At 39.8% G+C, this 21,655-nt stretch overlaps 1 protein-coding gene across 28 annotated transcripts in view; it reads left to right on the forward strand.

Moving 5' to 3' along the window:
• Nucleotides 1–8,041: 8,041 nt before the first annotated feature.
• The window catches only part of RIMS1 (regulating synaptic membrane exocytosis 1), a 501,274-nt gene continuing 487,660 nt past the window's right edge, over nucleotides 8,042–21,655 (forward strand). For 17 of the 28 annotated variants that reach the window (XM_059178415.1, XM_059178417.1, XM_059178412.1 and 14 more), the window contains exon 1: nucleotides 8,052–8,494. In XM_059178415.1, coding sequence (XP_059034398.1) covers nucleotides 8,331–8,494 — 164 coding nt within the window. In that variant the 5' untranslated portion in view covers nucleotides 8,052–8,330. Of the gene's footprint in view, nucleotides 8,495–21,655 lie in introns of all 28 variants that reach the window. The other 11 variants (XM_059178404.1, XM_059178408.1, XM_059178427.1 and 8 more) reach the window with 2 other exon arrangements.

Raw genomic sequence — 21,655 nt, forward strand, 5'->3', positions numbered from 1 at the left:
AACAAATAATACATTATATGTTAATAAAAATTAAAAAAATTGTCAATGCAGCTGAAGACAGTAGTGACTACAATGGAAATGTTGATAAATTATCCGAGTACAGACTATTCTGTATTACACATCAGAGTCCAGTTTGCTGCTTCACTAAACATATGATGCATTTTGTCAATCTCTCTACTTGCTTCACCCACCTCTGTTGTTCAAACAGCTGAGGAAGGACAATGATCTACACTGGTCATGCTAAATAGTGCCCCAAAGAATATTAATAGTACCTATGCACTTTTGGAAGTAGTAAATATAATGCCATAGAACATTTAGCACGGGTCAGGAACATATAATATGCTCACCAAATATCATTGCTATTATAAAAATAATTAGGATATATAAAGGAGATATATTTGTCTCCATTTAACAGATGAAGAAATTAGAGCTCAGGAAGATTAAGTTACCTCCTCAGTTCTGTAGGGCTCATTAGTGCTAGAATAGGAAGTCAAGTCAGTTTTCCCACTTGTCTGCCGGGGCTATGTCACAATGGATAGAAGCAACTGCCTTCTGAAGGCTGCCCTGTGTGGGATTGGGTGTTCATCGCAAATCTGGGAGTGGAAAATGGGAAAATAGGCAATAACTTGCTGGTAAACAGTCTCAGGGGTTCGGTTCAAGTCAGAGAATTCCAGGAAGGAATGCTTATTTAAATTTGATTATCGAGGTCTCTTTGTGTGTGTGTGTGTGTGTGTGTGTGTGTGTGTGTTTGACATGTTGAGAATCAGTATTACTTTTTAATTAATTAATTAATTAATTAAATTTTTCGGTGTTCCAGGATTCATTGTTTATGCACCACACCCAGTGCTCCATGCAATACGTGCCTTCCTTAATACCACCACCAGGCTAACCCATGCCCCCACCCCTCTCCCTTCCAAAACCCTCAGTTTGTTTCTCAGAGTCCAGTCTCTCATGTTTCGTCTCCCCCCCCCCAACTAATAAAATGTCATTTTAACAAAAATACAGTTAATAAATGCGAACTCTAGTAAAGTTGTTTTTCAACTTACTAAAATTCTTAGCACTTATAAAATAATCTAGTCTTGGAAATTATTATCGAAATCCATTTTCCACTTAGGATGTTTTTGGTTTTGTAAGTAAAAGTTGATATTTCTTTTTAAGTCAGTTCAACTAGTCATAGTCTTTAAGAAAGAGATTGATAGTAAATAGAGGACGATCTCACACACACAGCTGTGGGAGGATAGCATTTTAGACTTTGATGCTTTAATCCAACCAGTTTAACTCACAGAAGGCACTCTCAAAAGAATAAAGCTAATAAACAATTGAAGCATCTAAGATGGAGATTCTTCATATCACATAAAATCAAAACTGAATAATTCTCAAGAAGTTATTCAATGTAAAGAAGGAAATTGGAAGAGAAAAGAACGTGGAGAAATTATTCTCAAACATTGCCAATTAAGCATTCTAAGTTTTACTAAAAGAGAAGATGATCAGTCTCAGAAGAATGCAAAAGAGGCCATGAACTCTGATTTTTAATCAGTAGACAAGCATTAAAAGGAAATAACTCAAAGAAAGAATGGCTAAGAATTAATTGCTTGGAAGAAGTATGACCAAGGCTGGTATGACCCTCCAAAAGGGAACAGAATAAGATACCTTCTTCTTGTCCAAGGACAGGCATTCCAATTCATTGAATTCTTCCTGAAATAAATGACAATAGTGGAACCTTACCAAAAATCAAATTAAAATAGGTATTTGACTGAATTTGAGCCAAAATCTGATATCCCATTTCAGCCAAATACTTTCAGTGAAATATCTTGAGAGCCAAATGTTCTTTGAAGCCAGCAATTCTATATTTTTGCAAATTACTATAACTATGTATAAATAGGATGACCATATAATTTATCATCCAATCTGGATGATAACTGAAAGGAGATGTTATTGATAATAATGCCAGTACAATAGACACAAAGTTAGATGGTTCGGGACAAACCAGGACATATGATCACCTTTTATGTATGCCATTCTTATGTATTAAATTATGGTGGTGGTCATAAAAATGGTAGTGAAAGTATATAGGAGGATATGGTGATAACTGAAATCAAAATTTTAGGATCATAGTGCACCAAGTTAGCTAAGGTTATATCTCAATAGGGGGTTGAAGATATCCCTAACTAATTTATCTCAACATTTTCTAAAAATTAAAAATATTTAAATCATTGTAACTTGAGTTACAGAATCCTGACATCATAATTATGCTACTTGCTTATTCCTTGGAGTCTAAATTAACTAGTACTTTGTACTTAGCTCTTATGTGAATGTGCCTTTGTATGCACACTTCTGCTGATTTTGCACTAATAGATTTTTCACTTTTGTCAAAGTGGAGAGAGCAACAAAGTCTCCTTCAGTCCTTAGGCCAACCTTTGATAGAGGAAATCTTCTATCAAAGATTTCTCTTTTTTAAAACTTTAGTTAAAAAAACAAACAAACATTTTGTCCAGAGGGATCAATTAGCAAATTAAATGCAAATATATTTCTCTTTCTGAGAGTTTAGATGACATTGATGATGACAATGATGACCACAACAATGATGAAAGACTTTCCGTATCTCTCCCACACCACCTAACCCTCCCCAACAAAAACAACAACAACAACAACACACACACACACACACACACACACACACACATTATCCACCTCTGTGTGTGGAACCACCACCCACCCACTTCCTGCTCCGCCCCACACAGGAATCATAACTGATATCTTCTCTTCACAAATTCCTCACATCTCATCTGTCAGCAGGTCTCTAGGTGCTACTCCGAATGCACATATGAATGTGTCCACCTTTTCCACTGGTACTATACCACAAGTCTGAGCCATTAGCCAGCCCTTGCTGCCACCCATTTTTCTGCCACCCACAGGCAGAGTAATCTAAAAAATGTAAAGCATATCTTTTAACTCCCTGTTGGAGCTCTTCAATGGCTTCCCATTGCACAAGAATAAACTAGCACTTTCTGCCATGGTTGACTGGCCCTACATGATGAGCTCACCATTTTCTCCTCCCCTACAATGATCTCACCTCACTGGCTTACTTTGTGTTCCCCCAGAGTTCTGACCCTTCCTGATTCAGGGCACTATCTCTAATGCTTTCTTCAGCTTGTAACAGTCTGTGCTGAGTTCTTCTTAGTCTGGAGCCTTCTTACCCTTCAAATCTCGGTCATGGGACCATTCTATCTGGTAAATTATTTTCTGGGGCAATTATCATAATTCAATTGTTCTTATGTATTTTACTATGCCTTCCCCTCTCCTCAAAGTGCATTGTAAGCATCTAGGGCAGAGATGAACAAATTTATGTTTCTGTAAAGAGACAGATAGTAAATATTTCAGGCTTTGCAGGACATATGCTCTTCCATTCTACATCTACTCTAACCCTGTTGTATAAAGGCAGCTATGGAAAATATTGAATCAATGGTTATGGCTGTGTTGTAATAAAACTTCATTCAGAAAACAGACTTTTGGCTGCGTTGGTTCACAGGCCACAGGTTGCCAATCCTCTCTAGGTCCAGGACCTTATATGCATTATTCCCTCCCTTATCCTCAGTGCCTAGCACAAAGGAAGTATACACATTTGCAACCTCTCGTCCTTACCAAAACCCTGGAAGGTACATATTGTTATTTTCATTTTATAGATATAGCTCAGTGAGGCTTACTAATTCACTTAAACTCAGGTAAATAATGTTATTAGTCTCCTGGGGCTGCAATAACAAAATTCCACAGCACACATGGCTTAAAACAACAGAAATTTATTCTCCCATAGTTGTGGAGGCTAGAAATCCAAAACCAAGGTATTAGCAGAGCTATGTTTTCTATGAAGTCTCTAGAGGAGAATCCATCTTTGCCTCTTCTAGCTGCTGGTGGCTCCTGGCACTCCTTGGCTTGGGGAAGCATCATCACTCCATTCTCTGCTTCTGTCTTCACATGGTCTTCCTCTCTCTGGGTCCCTTTGTGTCTTCATCTGGCCTCCTTCCTTGTACGTGTGCACATTCTCTCCTCTCATAAGGACACTAGACATTGGATTTAGGACTCATCCAATACAGTATGAACTCTTTAGGTAATTTCATCTGTAAAGACCCATTTCCAAAAAAGGGTACATTATGAGGTTCTGAATGAACATGAATTTTGGGGTGGGGGAGACAGTATTAAACCCATTACAATTATCAAATGACAGAGTAAGGATTTGAACCTGACACCATTTCAATGGTTTTCCACTTTGAGGTTATAATCTCAGCTATTAATTTAAATGAACAGTTAACGTTGGTATCCAATTTTAGAGTTATTTTGAGAAATGATGATTTGAGAACCTCAGTGGAAAGCAAAGCTAAGAAATTTACCTTAAAGGGGCTTCGTCTAAGTTATCCTTTCTGACCATAATGTTAGTGCTATCCTTCAGCACATCTGATACACAGAGATTTAAGACGTTAAGAATAGAGATTCAAGACATCTTCCAAAGATATCATTGGTTGAGCAAAGAGAATTACATTGAAATTTTCATGGTCTCTCTAGTTAACATCTTTGCATGCCATGCTTGTAAGTCAGGATTTTCCCCAAAGCTTGTCTAAAGCATGTTTTCCCCATGTGGGGAGAAAATGCAGTTCTCTTACAGTCCAAATACATTTGGGAAATGCCAGGCAAAGCCAAGTAAAACAGATTTCTTTACTGTACTAAATGATCGCTTCATCGCACATTTTATTTGTTAAGGTGCCTTGTGAATTTCTAAGAGGGAGGTATTGTGCATATTTTTCTAAGCTTATTAGGCCTTTTTATAGAGTACCTTCAGGAACTAATCATCTGTGCCACAAACTTTTATACAACTACTTTGGGTGTTTGCAAGAAACTGGTTTTGAACCTCCCCCCATCTCCACAAAGGATGAGATTCCCAATAGAAGGAGAGACACTGATGGGTTGCACCATGGCAGCTACTAATTTATTCATCAACACATTCACTCCTTTCCTCATTTATTTACTCACTGATTTCACATACAATTGTGGAGCCCAAGGAAGTAGCTATGAACATAAAGATGATCCAGACCAGATGGCTTTTCACTAAGTCATCCAGGTTATACATGTCAATCACTATTTCCCAAAGTAATTCTAATAAATGAAAATCACTGGTATTGTACTGAATTGTCCCCCTAAAACTCATATGTTGAAGTCCTAATCCCTAGGACCTTAGAATCTAAATATACTTGGAGATAGGCCTTTAAAGAGGTTATTAAAATGAAATGAGGTTATAAGGGTAGGGCCCCCATCCTGTAAGAATGATGTCCTTATAAGCATAGAGAGAGAAGCCAGGGATGGGCTTTCACAAAGAAGAGGCCATGCGAGGAGATGGTAAGGAAGTGCCTATCTACAAACCAAGAAGAGGCCTCAGGAAAAATCAATCCTGCCAGCATTTTGATCTTGTATTTCTAGCCTCCAGAACTGTGAGAAAATAAATATCTATTGTTTAAGCCCCTAGTCTGTGGTGTTTTGTTACAGCAGCCCTGGACAACAAAAAAAGCCATTATAAATTGTTTATTTGGCCCCTGCCTTCCAGAACTTTATTCAGCCAGTTCTGATGTCTGAGGGCTTACAATTCCTCTATTTGTAATTTCAGAAGAATTTCAAGAGGACTGATTTGACTATAAACCTCTTGAAGACAAGGCCTTTGTCTGTTTTATCTCTGCATTGACTAATAGGTACCTTCTAGAGCATCATTCCCATCTCTAACTCCTCTCTGTACATTAATAATTGAGGGATGGCCAAATAGATCTCTTGGAGAGAGCAGGAAATAAGAACAAGAGAACTACAAATTGTTAGGCACATAGCTAAATGCTTCAAATATGTCTTTTCATTTACTATTTCTCTTCTATTTTAAGGCAAATGTCTTTACTCCACTTTTCAGATGAGAAAACAAAGGTTTAGAGAGGATAAGTGATTCTACCAAAATCATAAAATACTAGTAGAGCCAGAAATCAAACTCATTTTTCCCTTGAATATATGTTAGCCTGAGGAAAATGAGTACATTTTTTTTTACAATGATGAAAAAATGATTAGAATGTTTTCATTAATTCCTTAATTAGAGGAAAAGGAAATCTGGCTAGGCATCAGCACTTGTGAAAATAACCTGGAAATTTTAGTAGATTTTGTTTATTTCAGTGACATCATCATAACTGATATGGTTACCTACAAGGTAGGCCAATATTAAGTTGTGCAAATAAAAATAATGATTATAAAGCACTTACTAAGTACCAGATACTGTTCTTGGTTCTTTGTGTGTATGCTTGATACTGCTATTCAGGAAAGCTAGGTTAAAAACATGAGTGTACCCAAAGAAAGATAATCAGAATGATCAGATTTTGATATTATGCTACATGATTACTAGCTGGATAAACCAGCAAAGTTTACTCTGAAAAAAATTTAAATATGACATGATAGCTATCTCCAATAGTTGAAAGCTTTTCAGGTAGAAGAGAGATTTAGACATCGGAATAGAATTAAGAAGTAGGGAGCCTTCCATTACTGAGAGTATTCAAATAGGTGTGTCGATGTAGAAGCAAACAGATGCATTCATGGCAGATCAAGTAGTCAAACATAAACCCTTAAACTTGAAAATTTTGGATTTTTAGGATTCATAAACATCACCATCTTTTTCTTCATTAACAAAGTTAGGCTTGGAGGAAAAAATACATTAGTGCTAGATCCTTTCTGGAACTAAAGAAAAAATTCTCCAGGAGAAACATATCAATTCTCTCATCACCATTTCTAAGAGAGATATTCATGAGGAAACTGTTGTTCAGTTTGAACTCTTCTCTATATTGATTCCTTTATAATTATATTAACAATATTCAGTCTTCAGGTTTCAAAGCCTGTAACAATACCTGTTTTGAAGGGATTGTCTGTTTATCAGCAAGAGAAACTCATCCTTCATGCCTATCATTGTGCCAGGCATTGAGCAAAAGCTTCCTACACAATACGATATGTGTTGGGTGTTTTTCTTATCTGGGATCCGTGTTTCTTGAGAAGTACCTACAGGGCTAAGAAGTGAGTACGTGATGATAGTGAGCATCCTTAGAGGAATTCAAGTAGATAATCCATTTGCAAGTACCAGAGAAGTGCGGTTATGCGATGCGATGGGGCTACCCAGAGCCCCAAATGACAAATTAAATAGTTGCTGGGCTGTGGGGCATTTTAAATCTTAAGAGGCGTGGGATTAGGATAAATTGCAGAACAGTCCTATTGGGGATGGGTCAAGAAAGACACTGCATATAATGGACCCAGAAAATCCAGGTTGTTGGAGAGGTGTGTGTGTTTATCAAAATTATCTTAAAAAAAAAAAAATCACATTATTGTTGCTATGAACACTTGACTAGTAAATGTGAAATATATCGTAGCAGGGGAAAAAAAATGCGTCCAGAGGGTGTTCCATCCTGCTGTTCAGAACATCGTGGGTGCTCAAATAATATTAACGCTCCGCGATGAAGATGGTAGCGAGGATGATGATGATTAATGCAATCCAAGGAAAAACAGGGCTGGGAGGATGACACAGACGAGAGACCAGGAAAGGGAGGATGACTCACGGGTGAGGGCTACCTGGGGATAGAGCGATGTGGCGTGCACGTTGGCGAGCGTGGGGGGAGAGGCTGGGGCACGCGTGGCTCGGACCTGGGGAGTGGGCGGGTGGGTGCCCGTGGGCGGAGCGGCTCCGGGACTGAGTGGCTGGCAGCTATGTCTGCGAGAGCAGCAGCATCACCCGGGAGCGAAGCCTCCGAGACTCCGCCTAACTGACACCCAAAACTCTCCCTCTCCCTCCTGCAGCCCCAAACTGGAGGCAGCCGAGCCTGCGAGCAGCCTCGGCGGCGGCGGCGGCGGCGGCGGCGGCGGCTCCAGCGGCGGCGGCCCCGGCCCCAGCCCCGCCCCCGCCCCGCGCGCCCAGCGCGCGACGCCCGGATCGGCCGAGCCTGGCGCGAGCCCTCGCCCCCTCGCCGCGCCCGCCGCGCCTCCGCCTGCCCGCCCCCGCCGGCCGAGGCTGGGCTGCGGGAGGCGGCCGGGCGGCCCCGAGCCTCGCTAGGGCGACCAAAACAAAGGGAGCATCCGGGACTGGGTGGATGCAAACAACCATGAAAGACTGGGTTCTCTCTCTCCCCGGCTCTGCTGCTGCCGCCGCCGCTGCTCCTCCTCCTCCCGCCGCCGCCAGGAGGGCTCCTCTGTGAGGGGAAGCAGGGGCGCAGCTGCTGGGCGTGAATCCGAAAGGTGAGAGCCAGGGAGCCAGGAGAGGGGGCGGGCAGGCCACGAAAATGTCCTCGGCCGTGGGGCCCCGCGGTCCTCGCCCACCCACGGTGCCTCCCCCCATGCAAGAGCTGCCCGACCTGAGCCACCTGACCGAGGAAGAGAGGAACATTATCATGGCAGTGATGGACCGGCAGAAGGAAGAGGAGGAAAAAGAAGAAGCCATGCTCAAGTAAGCCACCCCCAGCCGCGCCATCCGTGCCTCCGTGCCTCCATCGGTCCATTCACCACTCACTCACCCAATCCTCTCGGCTGAGTGTGGGGGAGGGGCGGGCGAGGGTGCTGGGGGTGGGGGCGGAGGCTCCCGCCTTGGGGCCAGGGGCGCTGGGCTGAGGCGGAGGGAGATTAGGGGGACAGCAGGAAGGAGGGGATGCCACCGAGCGGGAGCCCAGGAGCCAGGGGAGGATGGCTTGAGGCTGGGTTGCAGAGGAAGATTGGGTGGACGGGGACCACCCTGAGGGTGGGGTATGCAGAAGCTGAGGAGAGCGGGTGCCACCCAGGTGGAAGGGCCCTGGGCTGGGAAGAGGTTGAGGGGAGGGGGTGAGTGGGAGAACCGGGAGGTGGGATGGAGAGGTGCTGAGAACAGCTCCTCTTCTCTTCTTGGAGTTGTTTAGGAGGTTGGGGTTACCCCAGTGAAGGGTGCCAGTATTTATGTAAGAAAAATGCTTATGGTAGTGTTCATTTTGGTACTCATTCATCTCCAGATCAAGGTTGGGTCTTTTTTTTTTTTTTTTTTTTTTTTTTTTTTGGGCAGTTGCCATCTTTGGTAACCTGCCTACCCAGCTTCTCTTTAAGCTTTTAGTCACAGTCTTCTACACAGAATGTGAAGACACATTCTCTTACCCATATACAATGCCATTGGCGATGCAAAGTTTTTAATAAGGGGAGAAGCTGATGGGGACTCCAGCCTGAATAAAATAGAGGTTCCTCTTTACTGGTTTCCTTCCAAGAGACCTCTGTGGCCTGCTCAGTTCCTGGTGGAAGCAGTACAATAGGGGATCACATATTTGCACACATCCCCTCTTAAAGCCCCTCAACCCTTCAAAGGCTCTCTGTCTAGAGCCCCATTTTCCTGTGTCTGAGGAGGGGATGGGGCTCCTTGCTGGTGGTGCAGGGGTGTGTGACACTGCCTGTGCTGCTGCTTATCATATTCTCAGAAGAAACTGCTTACAAGGTACTGGCATCCAGACTGGGTTTTCCTTACTCCTTAGCATCACCCACAGAGTGGAGCTGAAGGGGACTTGGACCCTGCTTTCCCTTGGGAGGTCTTCTTGTATTCAGGAAAGTTTTCAATTTGAGGGTAAAGGAATTTGGAGACCCTGGTTGGAACTAATTCCTTGGTGTCTCCTGTTTAGCCCAGAAGGTGTATCTGGGGGCAGAGGATTGGCATTAAGTGCCAAAGGGAACCTGTTGCATCTGGAGTTAGCTGAGAGCCAAGAAGGGCAGGGAGGGAACATGGGTGACACCCACGCATGGAACACACCCATCAGGGCCTCCCCCAAACCCTGAAGGATTGCCTCCTCTAGAGAAGATGCTGCCACTGAAGCTTTCTTCTGCTTCCTCTCAGTACAGCAGTGCCTGGAAGGAGAGGAAAGGAAGGAGGCTGCATTCACAGACTGATAGGTCCCCACCCGTGTAGCTGCCACCCAGATGGAAGAGGGGGATATCGGGCAACTGCTGTGGATGCTGGGTCCCAGCACAAGGGTAGAAATACAGTCATTCCTCTTGCCCTTTCATTGTAGACTCAGAAAAGGTCCATTAACTTGCAAGGCCAGAGCTGGCCTTGTTCTATAAAGAGCAGCAGGTTTCTGGATTCCCTGCTCCTTCTCATCCAAAAAACAAATACTTTAAGCCTGGTGGCTTGAGGGAGGCAGAACCCTCGTTAATCTGCTGCCTGTCCCTAGTGCAATACTCAACATCCCTGGTGCTGCAGGCTTCCCCTCTTCTGAGACTGGAAGTAATGGATTGTGTCTGATGGTGCTGCTGTTTGTCTGTCTGGTTGTCAGTCTGTCTGTCCTCACTGGTTGCAGTCCCTGCCACCTGTCCTGGACACCCTTTTTGCTGGTCGGGATTTACAGGTTGCGCCTGTTCCTTTCAGTGTTCACTGCAGACAGCAGGTGGATGGAGGCCCCTCCAGCAGCCAGCGGAACCCATGGGCTGCTGATAGGGTCCGACTAGGAAGGGAAAGGCACAGTGCAAGTAGTGGCCATCGCGCCTCTCTGTTGGCTGTTTCAGGCTCCTGGAGAGCGAGAGAATTTAAGTGGGAGAGGGTGAGTTTTAGGACAGAATTCCAAATCTGTTAACTGCCTAAGGATAGCACAAGATTGTATGGGCTCCTGTGGACAAATAAAAATGAAGAACACTGTCCAACTGCTCATGTCTGAGACATCTTTCCCACTGCTGTTCCTGTGACTGCTTTGCCCCAGCTTGCAAATATTGTTCCTTTATTGCAAGGATTCACAAAATATCGCAGTATGTGACACTGTTATACAACAGCACTGTATCATCCCAGACCTCTGCATTAACTTTATCAATCAGCTTCATCTGTTAATGTCTTGGCCTTTTGTGCAGTGGCAGATTGGTGAGTGTTTTGGAATCCCGGTTTGCTGCTGTGTAAGCGTGTCATACCGTCTGCACTTAGTCGAACAGTGCTGTACTTTTTTTTTTTTTCCAGAGGGCACTTTATGTCTTAAAAACTGGTCATTGTAGAGGCTATTCAGATGACACATACATGTGGGAACTTAACGACACAGTCATAAGTGGTGGTCTTTTCTCAGCTTTGCATAAAAATAGTGGAAAACATGATACTTTTCACGAGGCTTTGAAGTGTTTGTTAAATCAGAGATAAGTTTTTATGGTAATGATTGGTCCATCATATCACATATCTGAGAAATTACCTTCACAACAGGCCCCACAAAGCGAAAGTTCTGGTCACAGCAGTTAGACTTAAAGTTCACTTTTGTCATCACTGCAGAACCATCACCTTGAGCTACCTACTGTGCACGCTGTCTCTCTCTTCACAGTGTGTACAAATGTGCAAGGCATTTATAGAGGACAGAAAACTGATGTGTGAATATGGGAAAGATTAAAAAATATACATTAAAATATATTTGTATAGTTTCATCAGCCGTCATTATAAATTACTACTTGAATTTGGCCTTGATAATTCATCTTTAGATATGTGTAAATGGAAAAGAATAATCAAGCTCATTTTTACCTCAAGATTTCAGAAAAATTTTACTCAAAATTCTAAGTGCTTAGTCATAAAAATAATTCATTTCGTTGGCAAAGTGCACCAATTTTAAATACCATTGCCATTTAACTTGAAATAGTTGAACCCCTTTAAATAATTCTTAATGACTGATTTAATTATCTGCAAATCAGAGGTCTTTTCTTAATCTTCGTAGGTTTCTGGTGAGTGCATGCATGCGTGTGTGTTTTCTTTTCTTTTTTTTTTTTTTTTAAAGATTTTATTTATTTATTTGACAGAGAGAAATCACAAGTAGGCAGAGAGAGAGAGAGGAGGAAGCAGGCTCCCTGCTGAGCAGAGAGCCCGATGCGGGACTCGATCCCAGGACCCTGAGATCATGACCTGAGCCGAAGGCAGCGGCTTAACCCACTGAGCCACCCAGGCGCCCGCGTGTGTGTTTTCTGAAGGCTTTTTGAAACCCAGCTTCCTCAATGAATACTCTTTCAAGTAACTGTCACCAGACACTGTGAGCCAATACATTACATGAGTTGAAAACTGCATTATCTGGGACCTAAATCAGAGAAGATCTTATTAGATCTAAAATCTTATTCTTTTTTTTTTTTTTTTTTATAAAAGCTTCATAGAGAAAGGAGCCACAGAATAGTAAGGGAAGATAAAAAATAGAAGTAGAGAGTTAAAGGGATTTGACGATGGGAATTGAGAACCTTATTGAAATAATTAATAAAACTAGTAACATTTATTGAGCATTTACCTCATTCTGGCCATTATTCTAAGTGGTTGTTGAATCACATGCCAAAGGGTTGAACTATGCTCAAGTTTTAACACATGCATATTTGGATTCTCACAGCAGCCTGTGCAGAAGGTAAAGCAGGTCACATAATCCTCAAATCTTCATCCTAAACTCAGAGAATTCCAGTAATACCCTAAGCTGACTCACATTACATGGCCCAACCAGGATTCAAGCCCAGACCTTTTATTCTAAGTCTGAATATTTTCTCACACACTACACTGTCTTTCCACCAAGAAAAAGCTTGCATTTCATCTACCTTTTCCTTAAATTAGTTTGTGCCCTTTCCTCAGTTTTAGAGAAGTGGTTTGGCAAAAGATTAGGTTGACTTAGTAGATCAGGTGCTGATTATAGGAGGGCCTGGAGCTTCACTCACACTCTTAATAGAGTTTTCCTATGGAGTGAGGAGAAGCGAATTGTCTCCAATTTGAAGAAAATAGAAAGCGTCATTGTATAGTGGAGAGGCCATTAACTTTGGATCCAAGCATTTTGGGGTTCTAGTTCTAAGTCTGGCATTTATTGTGTAAATGTGGGCAAGACAATTAAATGGGGATTCTGTGAGGTTCTGTTTTACTTACAAATTCTGCAATTCATGGTGTGAAATTAATTTTTAGAAAATGTTGACTTTAGACTTCTCCCTCTCTTTTCTTTTAAATTATTTTTTTTTCCTTATTATGTTCAGTTAGCCAACATACTCTCACTCTCTTCTTAACAGGAAGCTTATCACACATCCATAGTATCTACTTCCTTCATGAACGGAGAAGGAAATAGAAGTAGAACTTTTGTAATTTCAGCTTTTCTTTCTCCTTTTTCTCCCTCTAACCAATTATGCTATTATGACCTCATATGTATCCATAAGACTCAGTATGAAAGGCCACAATTAGCAAGTGGGAAAAGAAGGAAAAGCAGACAGGGCAGCTGGGGAGGAGTGCAGAGGGTGTCCCCATGGATGCAAGTATCATGTTTTCATTGGGATTTGCAAAGATTTTCATCTCTTACGCCTGAAAATATTCTCTCTTGTCGTGGAGACAAGGAAGGGTAAGAAGGAAAAGAAAGAATGCAAATAGTAATGAGGGACCGCTGCTAAAACACGAGCTGGTGGTGTACCATTTTTGAGATGTTGTGTTCAATAGAGAAGAAGGATAAAACTCACCATTTTACTTGAACTCTAGCTTCTTTGAATCCATTTATGGATAGGGTTACATTTAGAGAAGGTTAATCCTGAACTCTATTGAAGTTTTCTTCTTTCAGCAAAACTTAGTAAGTGAATGTGCCCAGGACTGAATTCCCAAATATTTCAGAGAAAATATAGAATAGGGAAGCTTTAAAAAAGGAAAGACATGAGGAGCTGTCAAAGAGAAGGGAGGGAAAGAGACATAACCATTAGTTCACATTTTTGCTAACATGTCTTGACTTTCTTTTAACTTGTATGTGTTCTTTCTTAACCAGATGTGAGGGGGCACCATCATTTAAATAAGTATATTACCAAATTTGAAATAGAATATGGAAACCAGTGTGGGCTATATGTGCTACTGCTGACTTGAATAGAAACACAACATCTTGGGAGTGTTATTTGCTCAACTTGTTAAATGAGGAGAACGATTTATCTTAAACCTGTGCAGTAAGCTTCCTGGAAAGATATCAAATCAGAAGTCCTGAAATATTATCCCGCACCTGGAACATACAGGTGGATGGGACTGATGTATCATGGATTATAAAGTCCATTGTTATTGCATTTCATATACCTTTATGGACAATTTTATATTTTTTTAATTTTTTAAACACCTTTTAAACACTTTTTACATTTTATTCTATGATATGGGTTGGATATTTCAGAGCTGGTCCTGCAAGTTGAGGCAAATTTTCCTAGGGCACATGACAACTTGAGTTATAGAACCCAGAACCTATGTACCTTGACTCCCAAGTTGGTAGTCCTCTTGTAAATCTTTTTAAAAGTACATTGGGCCAATAATAATAATAATAAAAGTGTGTCAAGCTGTGGTATTATGGTCTGTTTCTCTTTTCTCTTTGGTGGAGGGCTAACATTGATTGCGTGCTTTTCCATGTGTCAGGCATTTGCTGGATACATATTTCACTTGTCCTGAACTCACTCTTGATAAGAAGGTCTTCCTGTCAGTATTCTGTTTGTGTTCTAGTATTAGTGAAATTCCCAGCACTAGCTCGATACCTACCTTTGCTTATGACATTTGATTCTGGCGTCCAGAAAAGTAACCTAAAAGGGGGAAGAGAATAATTTCTTCTGGCCAATGGCATTTTCAGCCCTTTTCCAAGTCTATTTCTCTTTAATCTCTAGATCTGGCCACAGCTTCTTCCTTAACCCTCTGCACCAGGGGCTTTTCTGATCTGTTGGATCTTTTGCTCATAGTGTTAATACCTTAGCATCTTTTCACCATTCTACTCCACCATGAGGTTATTTCTTCTCCTCACGATTGTTCTCAGTTTTATTTGTTAGGTAGGCTATTTTGAACAAAGTGTTGTACAATAGTCAATTCAATAATAAGACCATTTTTTCAAGCTTTGAAAATGGGCATTGGCCATTTTATTTTATTTTGATTTCAGGCATTGGGCTATTGAGGTAGAATAAAGAGAGTCCTTTGTTGAGAGCTTGATGTTGGTGTGTTAACTACAATTTTGTAACTGCCATGGTCAGAAGGGAAGGTGAACATCAAATAGTTGGGTAGAGCAGTGGACTAAATGCTGTTCTTAACACTACCACTTTCTATAGGTGTATAGGTGTAACCCATCCAAGTCTCAGTTTCTTTGTGTGTCAAATAGAATTGATAATGCCTGCCCTGCTAACTTAGGAGGCAGTGGGTAGTGGAAACACCTTTAAACTTGAAATTGCTGTACAAAAGACTACAGAAGAATCTCAAGATTATCTTTTCCTGTGGTTACTGCAGCGACTAGGGGCCCTGTGGAGATGAGTTCTTAGAGAACAGTCCACTCATTGTGTCATGCCAACAGTAGTGTGGCGAGGGCTGCAGCTACCAGCTGGAGAATTTGGTAAGGAGGTGCTAGGTAAAATAAGTCCAGGGCTTGGTCTGAGGTGGTATTTACCTTTTTTTACGTTCTTTTTCTCATTAAATAGCTCATAAATGTCTTTCGTACAAAAAGCAATGTGGGCAAAGTGATCAAGTCTGAAATAGCTAAAAGGCAACTCTAATTCAAAAATGGGAAGAGAAATTAGTTTAGGGTAATTTCTTCATCTTTTACTAGAAAAAGACCTATGATTTTAGTGCCACTGGATTTTATAAATTATTCATTTTTCAGAATTGGCTGAATAAGGAGCCGTAAACTTGTCAAGTAGTAGTTTCTCTATCATGTCAGTTTATTGTTGGGTAATGTAATAGATTATACATTTTTCAGATTTTTTTAAGATTCTCTACTGGATGCTTTGGGTTTTCTGTGTGCATATTCTCATACATACTCTTTCATCAAGTTCGTATCCACTTTGATCTAGGTGAGTTTTCTGTGAATGGCAAGAGGGGAGTATAGTATACTGACTTTAGATTTTCTACCTCCGTTGCTATCTTGTGAAAACTTCCTGTACATGTGAATGTTTGTTTAAAGAGAAAAATAGAATTGTTTAAAAAGAAAGTGACTATACATGTTGGTTTGCTCAGGACAGTATCTATTTATGTCTACATCTCCTCTATGATTATGGAAAGCACCTCTTTTTCTCAATTCTGTGTTTCAACATGGACAATAAATGACAATTTCTTCTTCTTTATAAGTTTTGCTTCTCTGATCCATTATTCATTTAAAATTTAGGAAAATCAAGTAATTAACAGTCATAGAATGTATCTTATATAAATAATACAAGCAGGTTATAGACATTTTATTTTGAAAATCATTGGTAAACGGAAGAGCTTTTGCTGAGAAGGAGGTGTTATCTTTTATGGAGTCTCAGTGGAATGCTACCTTTTATGACAAAAAAAGAATTAAAATTTCAAAACATTTTTCATATAACACTGGCTATGAATTGCAACTGCAGGCAGGACTTTCTTTATGAATGTTATCCTTTGGGCCTTGCAAAGGAGCAGCCTGCTATTTAGAGAAGACATTTAAGTAGATTTTAGAATGCAACATTTTAATAATTCTTCTCAATTTTACATGTTAAATAAGGTAATGTTATAGAAAGTAATTTCATACAAATTGAAAGTAATTAATGTGCTTAATTAGATATTAGCTAAGAACTAAAGAACTATAATGAGCCAAATAGTTATCTTTATGTAATATAACAGGTAATACCTTGCTAGTGATTTATATAGTATTTAGTCTTTTTTGTGTGTGTTCCCTATCATTATACAGGTAATTATTGCTTGCAAGATGCCATTATATTTACATAGGGAAGATAAATGAATTGAAAACCAATGAAAGTATCTGCACTGTGTATGAATTTCTCTTGCCCAGTTTACCTTCTTTTAATAGACTCACCTATATTCACAAATGGGAGCTAGTATAGTAGGAGTTATTGATGGGGCTTTCTGGCTCTATTTCTTACACTTTGTATAGTCTGTTTGATTAGCTACTCAGTTGCATTCCTGTGCTCAAATATGATTGATTTTTGAGCAGTATTCTAGGAGATTACTGATATTCTCAAGAATACCAGGTTATTTTAAAGTTGTAAGTAATCAGTGCACAAGCATCATGTGCCACATTATCGTTCTTGATGTTTAAATGTAGCTCTTAACAAATGCAATGAGAGGCTCTTCGTTTGAGTGGCTAGCTGTTTTGTTTTCAATTTATGGGGTTTTACACTTTAGAAACATTGGGCAGATGATATATGAAATATCTAGGGAATGTTTAAATCAATTTATCAGGTTTCTTTATTATAGGATAGTATATATATATTCACATTTCAAAGTTCTATCCAGGTCAGAAAGATTACATAGTGTATTAGCAGAAAGAGATGAAAACAAAAGTAGCCAAATAGCTTTTCCTTTTATATTTCATACAGCTTAGCAGATTTGTCTTTCTTAGCTATCCTGTCTTGTAATATATTGGAGCTTAAGTCTTCTTTCCCAACCCCTTTTTTCAGGAGGAAAACTTGATGTCTTAGTATCTGAAATAAAGGGAAATTGAAATGAGCTGGCTTATATATTTGGGATATTAAAATTTTGGTAAGAGTAAAATTGTAAAAAGATTTTACTTTGACCATCATGACAATTGTCATAAAAACATAATTTGGAAAAATTAAAATACAAAAAAGTCTTCTTTTTTTTTTTTTTAAAGATTTTATTTATTTATTTGACAGAGAGAGATTACAAGTACACTGAGAGGCAGGCAGAGAGAGAGAGAAGGAAGCAGGCTCCCTGCTGAGCAGAGAGCCCGATGCGGGACTCGATCCCAGGACCCTGAGATCATGACCTGAGCTGAAGGTAGCGGCTTAACCCACTGAGCCACCCAGGCGCCCCCAAAAAAGTCTTCTTATGAAATAGGCTGGATATTTCAATATAAAGATGTCTCCATACCTTAGGCCAAATCTAATGACCTAATCTATAGCAACCTGGAGTAAAAACTTAATACTAGTCTGAAAAATTAACTATTGTCTGAGTTTTGTTCCAGACACCATGCACTGAATGGGACTGCCTGGTGTTTGGAACTCCGAAGGCCTAGGCTATAATGTTATTATTGAGTAGATCTATGACTGATAATCTGTCAGGTGGCTATCTATCTATCTATCTATCAGGTGGCTGTCCCTGTCTTCCATAAAGGCAACATAGTTTAAAGTTCTTAAAGGTCCACATGCAGATAAAGAAAAAAACAGAATTTACAATCCCAAGCTAAGCAGCAGATAATTTACCTGGTGAAGTAGTACAAATGTTAAAAAAATACAATGTGTTCTTTGGGAAAATGCTAAATAAGCCATACAATATAGTCCAAAATGAGTGGTGGTTATAATAGGAGCTGGAGGACTTTTTCAGGCTCTCTCTTGCCCTTCTTTCTGTAACTCCATTTCCTTCTGATTTGTCTTCTCCTTTCCGATGTGTCCCTAATCAATCTTCCACTGATAATACAATGTTGCTCTTCCCATGGGTCCTACTCTCAACCTTCTACTACCATTTTATATGCAGTTTCTGATCAATTTCAAATACGTTCATGACTTCAGTCATACTTATATTTTGATGATTTCCAAGTATATCTTTCTGCCTTAGAATTTTCTACCAAATTCTGAATGCATGCACCTAACCTACCTGCCAAAGATCTCTACCTGAATGTCCATGGGAACTTCAAACCAGTTATGATCCAGAGTGATGTCTTGACCTTCTGCCTAAACACTGTCTTTTTTTTTTTTTTTTTTTAATTTAAATAAACCCTTGCCTTTCTGGATGGCATCTCCAGAGCATCTCCTTATTCAATCCATTGTCAGATCTTCCCAATTCAGTCTTCTTAGAGTCCTTTGAATTCTCCTTTATTTTCCAGTTGTGTTGCTGTGACTTTAATGTAGACTCTCATCACCACTCACCGGGTTGCCTGCAATAACCTCCTAATTCCATTTTCCTGCCACTGATCAGAAACCCCCTCCCATCTCCTCTTCACACTGGTGGCAGAGGAATAGTTTTAACATTCATTTAAAAACATATACGTGGGACGCCTGGGTGGCTCAGTTGGTTAAGCAGCTGCCTTCGGCTCAGGTCATGATCCCAGCGTCCTGGGATCAAGTCCCACATCCGGCTCCTTGCTCAGCGGGGAGCCTGCTTCTCCCTCTGCCTCTGCCTGCCATTCTGTCTGCCTGTGCTCGCTCTCTCCCTTCTCTCTCTCTGATAAATAAATAAAATCTTTGAAAAATAAAATAAAATAAAATAAAATAAAAAATAAAAACATATACGTAAAACCCCTGTGCTTTCAGTGTAAAGATTAAATTTCATAATCTGTACCATGCCTGCTGTCTCCTTTCACTGGCCCAGGCCCACCTTCCTGCCATAGCCTTACTGAACAGGATCTCCAAGTAATCACCACAGCTTCACAACTTGGTGACTCCACTTGTGTTTCTCTCTCTGTTAGGAATTTCCTTCTCAGTCTACCTAATTTTTACATAGCCTTTGATATGAGTTCAAGGAACATCTCATATAGTGTATCTTCCCAGATTAATTTTTGTATTTTTTCCTCTGTGCCCATCTTTTTTAAAACATTTTCACGCCACAGTCCCAGCTCAGTACGGCATATGTTCCCGAGAGCAGGACATTCTATTTGCCAGTGTCTGGCATGTACTAGGTGCCTGAATTTTTTAAACTGTGTGTATGAATGAATAAATCCAGAGGATGTGGAGTAGAAGAGTCACCTAAGGCTGCTGGATGGATTAATAGGGTATGAGTAGGTGGATGGAGTGGGAAGGTTATGCTAACCATGGGTACTCTATCAGCAAATTCTGAAAGCAAAAAATGAGCTGAATGTTTTTGGCTGTTGAGAAAACCACAGTTGGCCAGAACTTAGAGAAGAATGTACTGGAAGTTGGATATTACAAGGTGAAATTGAAATCTAGTTTTGAGATGATCTGTTGTACTCTTAATTTATCATGAATGGCTTTTTGAAGGACAGCATTTTTAAAGTGTTTGCATGTCAGTGTGGGAGGATGTAAATAATACATTTTAAAACGTAATTCTCTAAACAGGCATGTTTAATGGAAATATCTCCTCTGATTTAAAACATCACTAACTTCAGTAACAGTTTAAACCACAGTATATGTTCTCTGATTTGGTATTTAGAATTAGATCATAAGCAAAGTATTGTACTGGATTATATTTTTAATTAAGAATTCCCCTTGTTTAAGTCATATTCTAGACTTAAACTCCTTGAATGCTGGTATCTTCTTCTAATCATATTGGCATTTCCATTGCTTAATGCTATGGCTGGTACATGGTTGAACGTTAGTAAGTGCTTGTTGAACTGGATTGCTCAGTCTGCATGCCCCATGGCAGAAAAACACTGGTCTTTGACACAATATAATGGGATTGAGTTGAGATATGGATGAGAGCTTAACATCCAGTCCAGGGCTGGCAAATACTCGGTGTACAAGTGACTTCCTGAACCTAAAAAAGCATCAATGATAAATGTTAGATGTCTCAGAACATTTCTGAGTGTAGTACTCCAGGCCATCAACTGATGATAGTTGGCAATCAAGATGAAACATTTTAGCTGCTGAAGATATATTCCAACTCCACTTTTAAGAAGAGAAAACTAAAGCCCAGCGATTCTTTCACATTTTCATTATTAATTAGTGAGAGGGTTAGGTATAGGACTTTGTGTCTTGTATCTTCTGACCCAGTGTGTTTTCTACTGTCATACTCTCTCCGCATAATTTTATTTTAACTACCATCAAATCAAAAAAATTATTTTTTTTTCTAATTTTGTTTTGATTTGCCTGCTCAGTAAGAGTATATGCTGTTATAGGACATTTTAAGGGAACTTAGAGAGAGAGAGAGAGAGAATTTAAGAAAGAAAAAGAAAGGAAGAAAGAAAGAGAAAAAGCAAGCTCCATGGGAACACTTAATTACTTTGTTGATTTTGAATTTTGTCATATTGAGTTTTCTTCAAAGTGGATCATTGCCAGGGACTAAGAAATATTTTATTTAAAGATCTCCTTTGCTATGATATTTGTTGGGCTTATGTTTAAGCTATCAATACTTCTTCATTGTGCTAACTTTATTTTTAATTTTTAACACTTCTCTGAAAGATACAATGTTTTCAATATGCAGTAATTTATTTATGGTTCCAAATAGCTTTTCCCACTATACTTTTGAATTATGTATATATTGAAATCATATTTTTGTTTGTTTGTTTGTTTGTTTGTTTTTCATTTAGAAAAGCCAGTTGGTTTTTGCTTGATGTGAAAAGAGTTTTTTGGTTCCCCCTCATTTGGAAGTTTGTCTTCAGCTAAACTGTTAGTCAGTGACCCAAAGAAAGAATTAGAGGAATGGGAAGGAAATGTCAACTCACATATGCATCCACAAACACTCTCAGCTCATCCATATACCTGTACATATAAACTCTCATACCCACAAACTTGAAAACTTAAAAAACATTCTTTCTACAAAATCTTTTGAAAGAAGTTCATTCTCTCTCACTTACATAGTTTGTGCAATCTAGACATGCCTTGTATTATTTTTTGTAACTATAAATTTTGCTCTGTTGGGCATTTTGGAAGAAGCAGCTCAGTATCAGTATGATCCCACCCTGGCCATGACTGGTTGAACTAAAAATGGACACTTGATCCAAGTCCAAATGATTCATTGGCCAAGAACTAATGAGATTCTCTTTCAAATGGAAAGCAAGAAAGAAATCAGAGGTTCAAGAAAATGAATAATATCTAT

This window comes from Mustela lutreola, chromosome 6 (assembly GCF_030435805.1).
Source record: "Mustela lutreola isolate mMusLut2 chromosome 6, mMusLut2.pri, whole genome shotgun sequence".
Lineage (NCBI taxonomy): Eukaryota > Metazoa > Chordata > Mammalia > Carnivora > Mustelidae > Mustela > Mustela lutreola.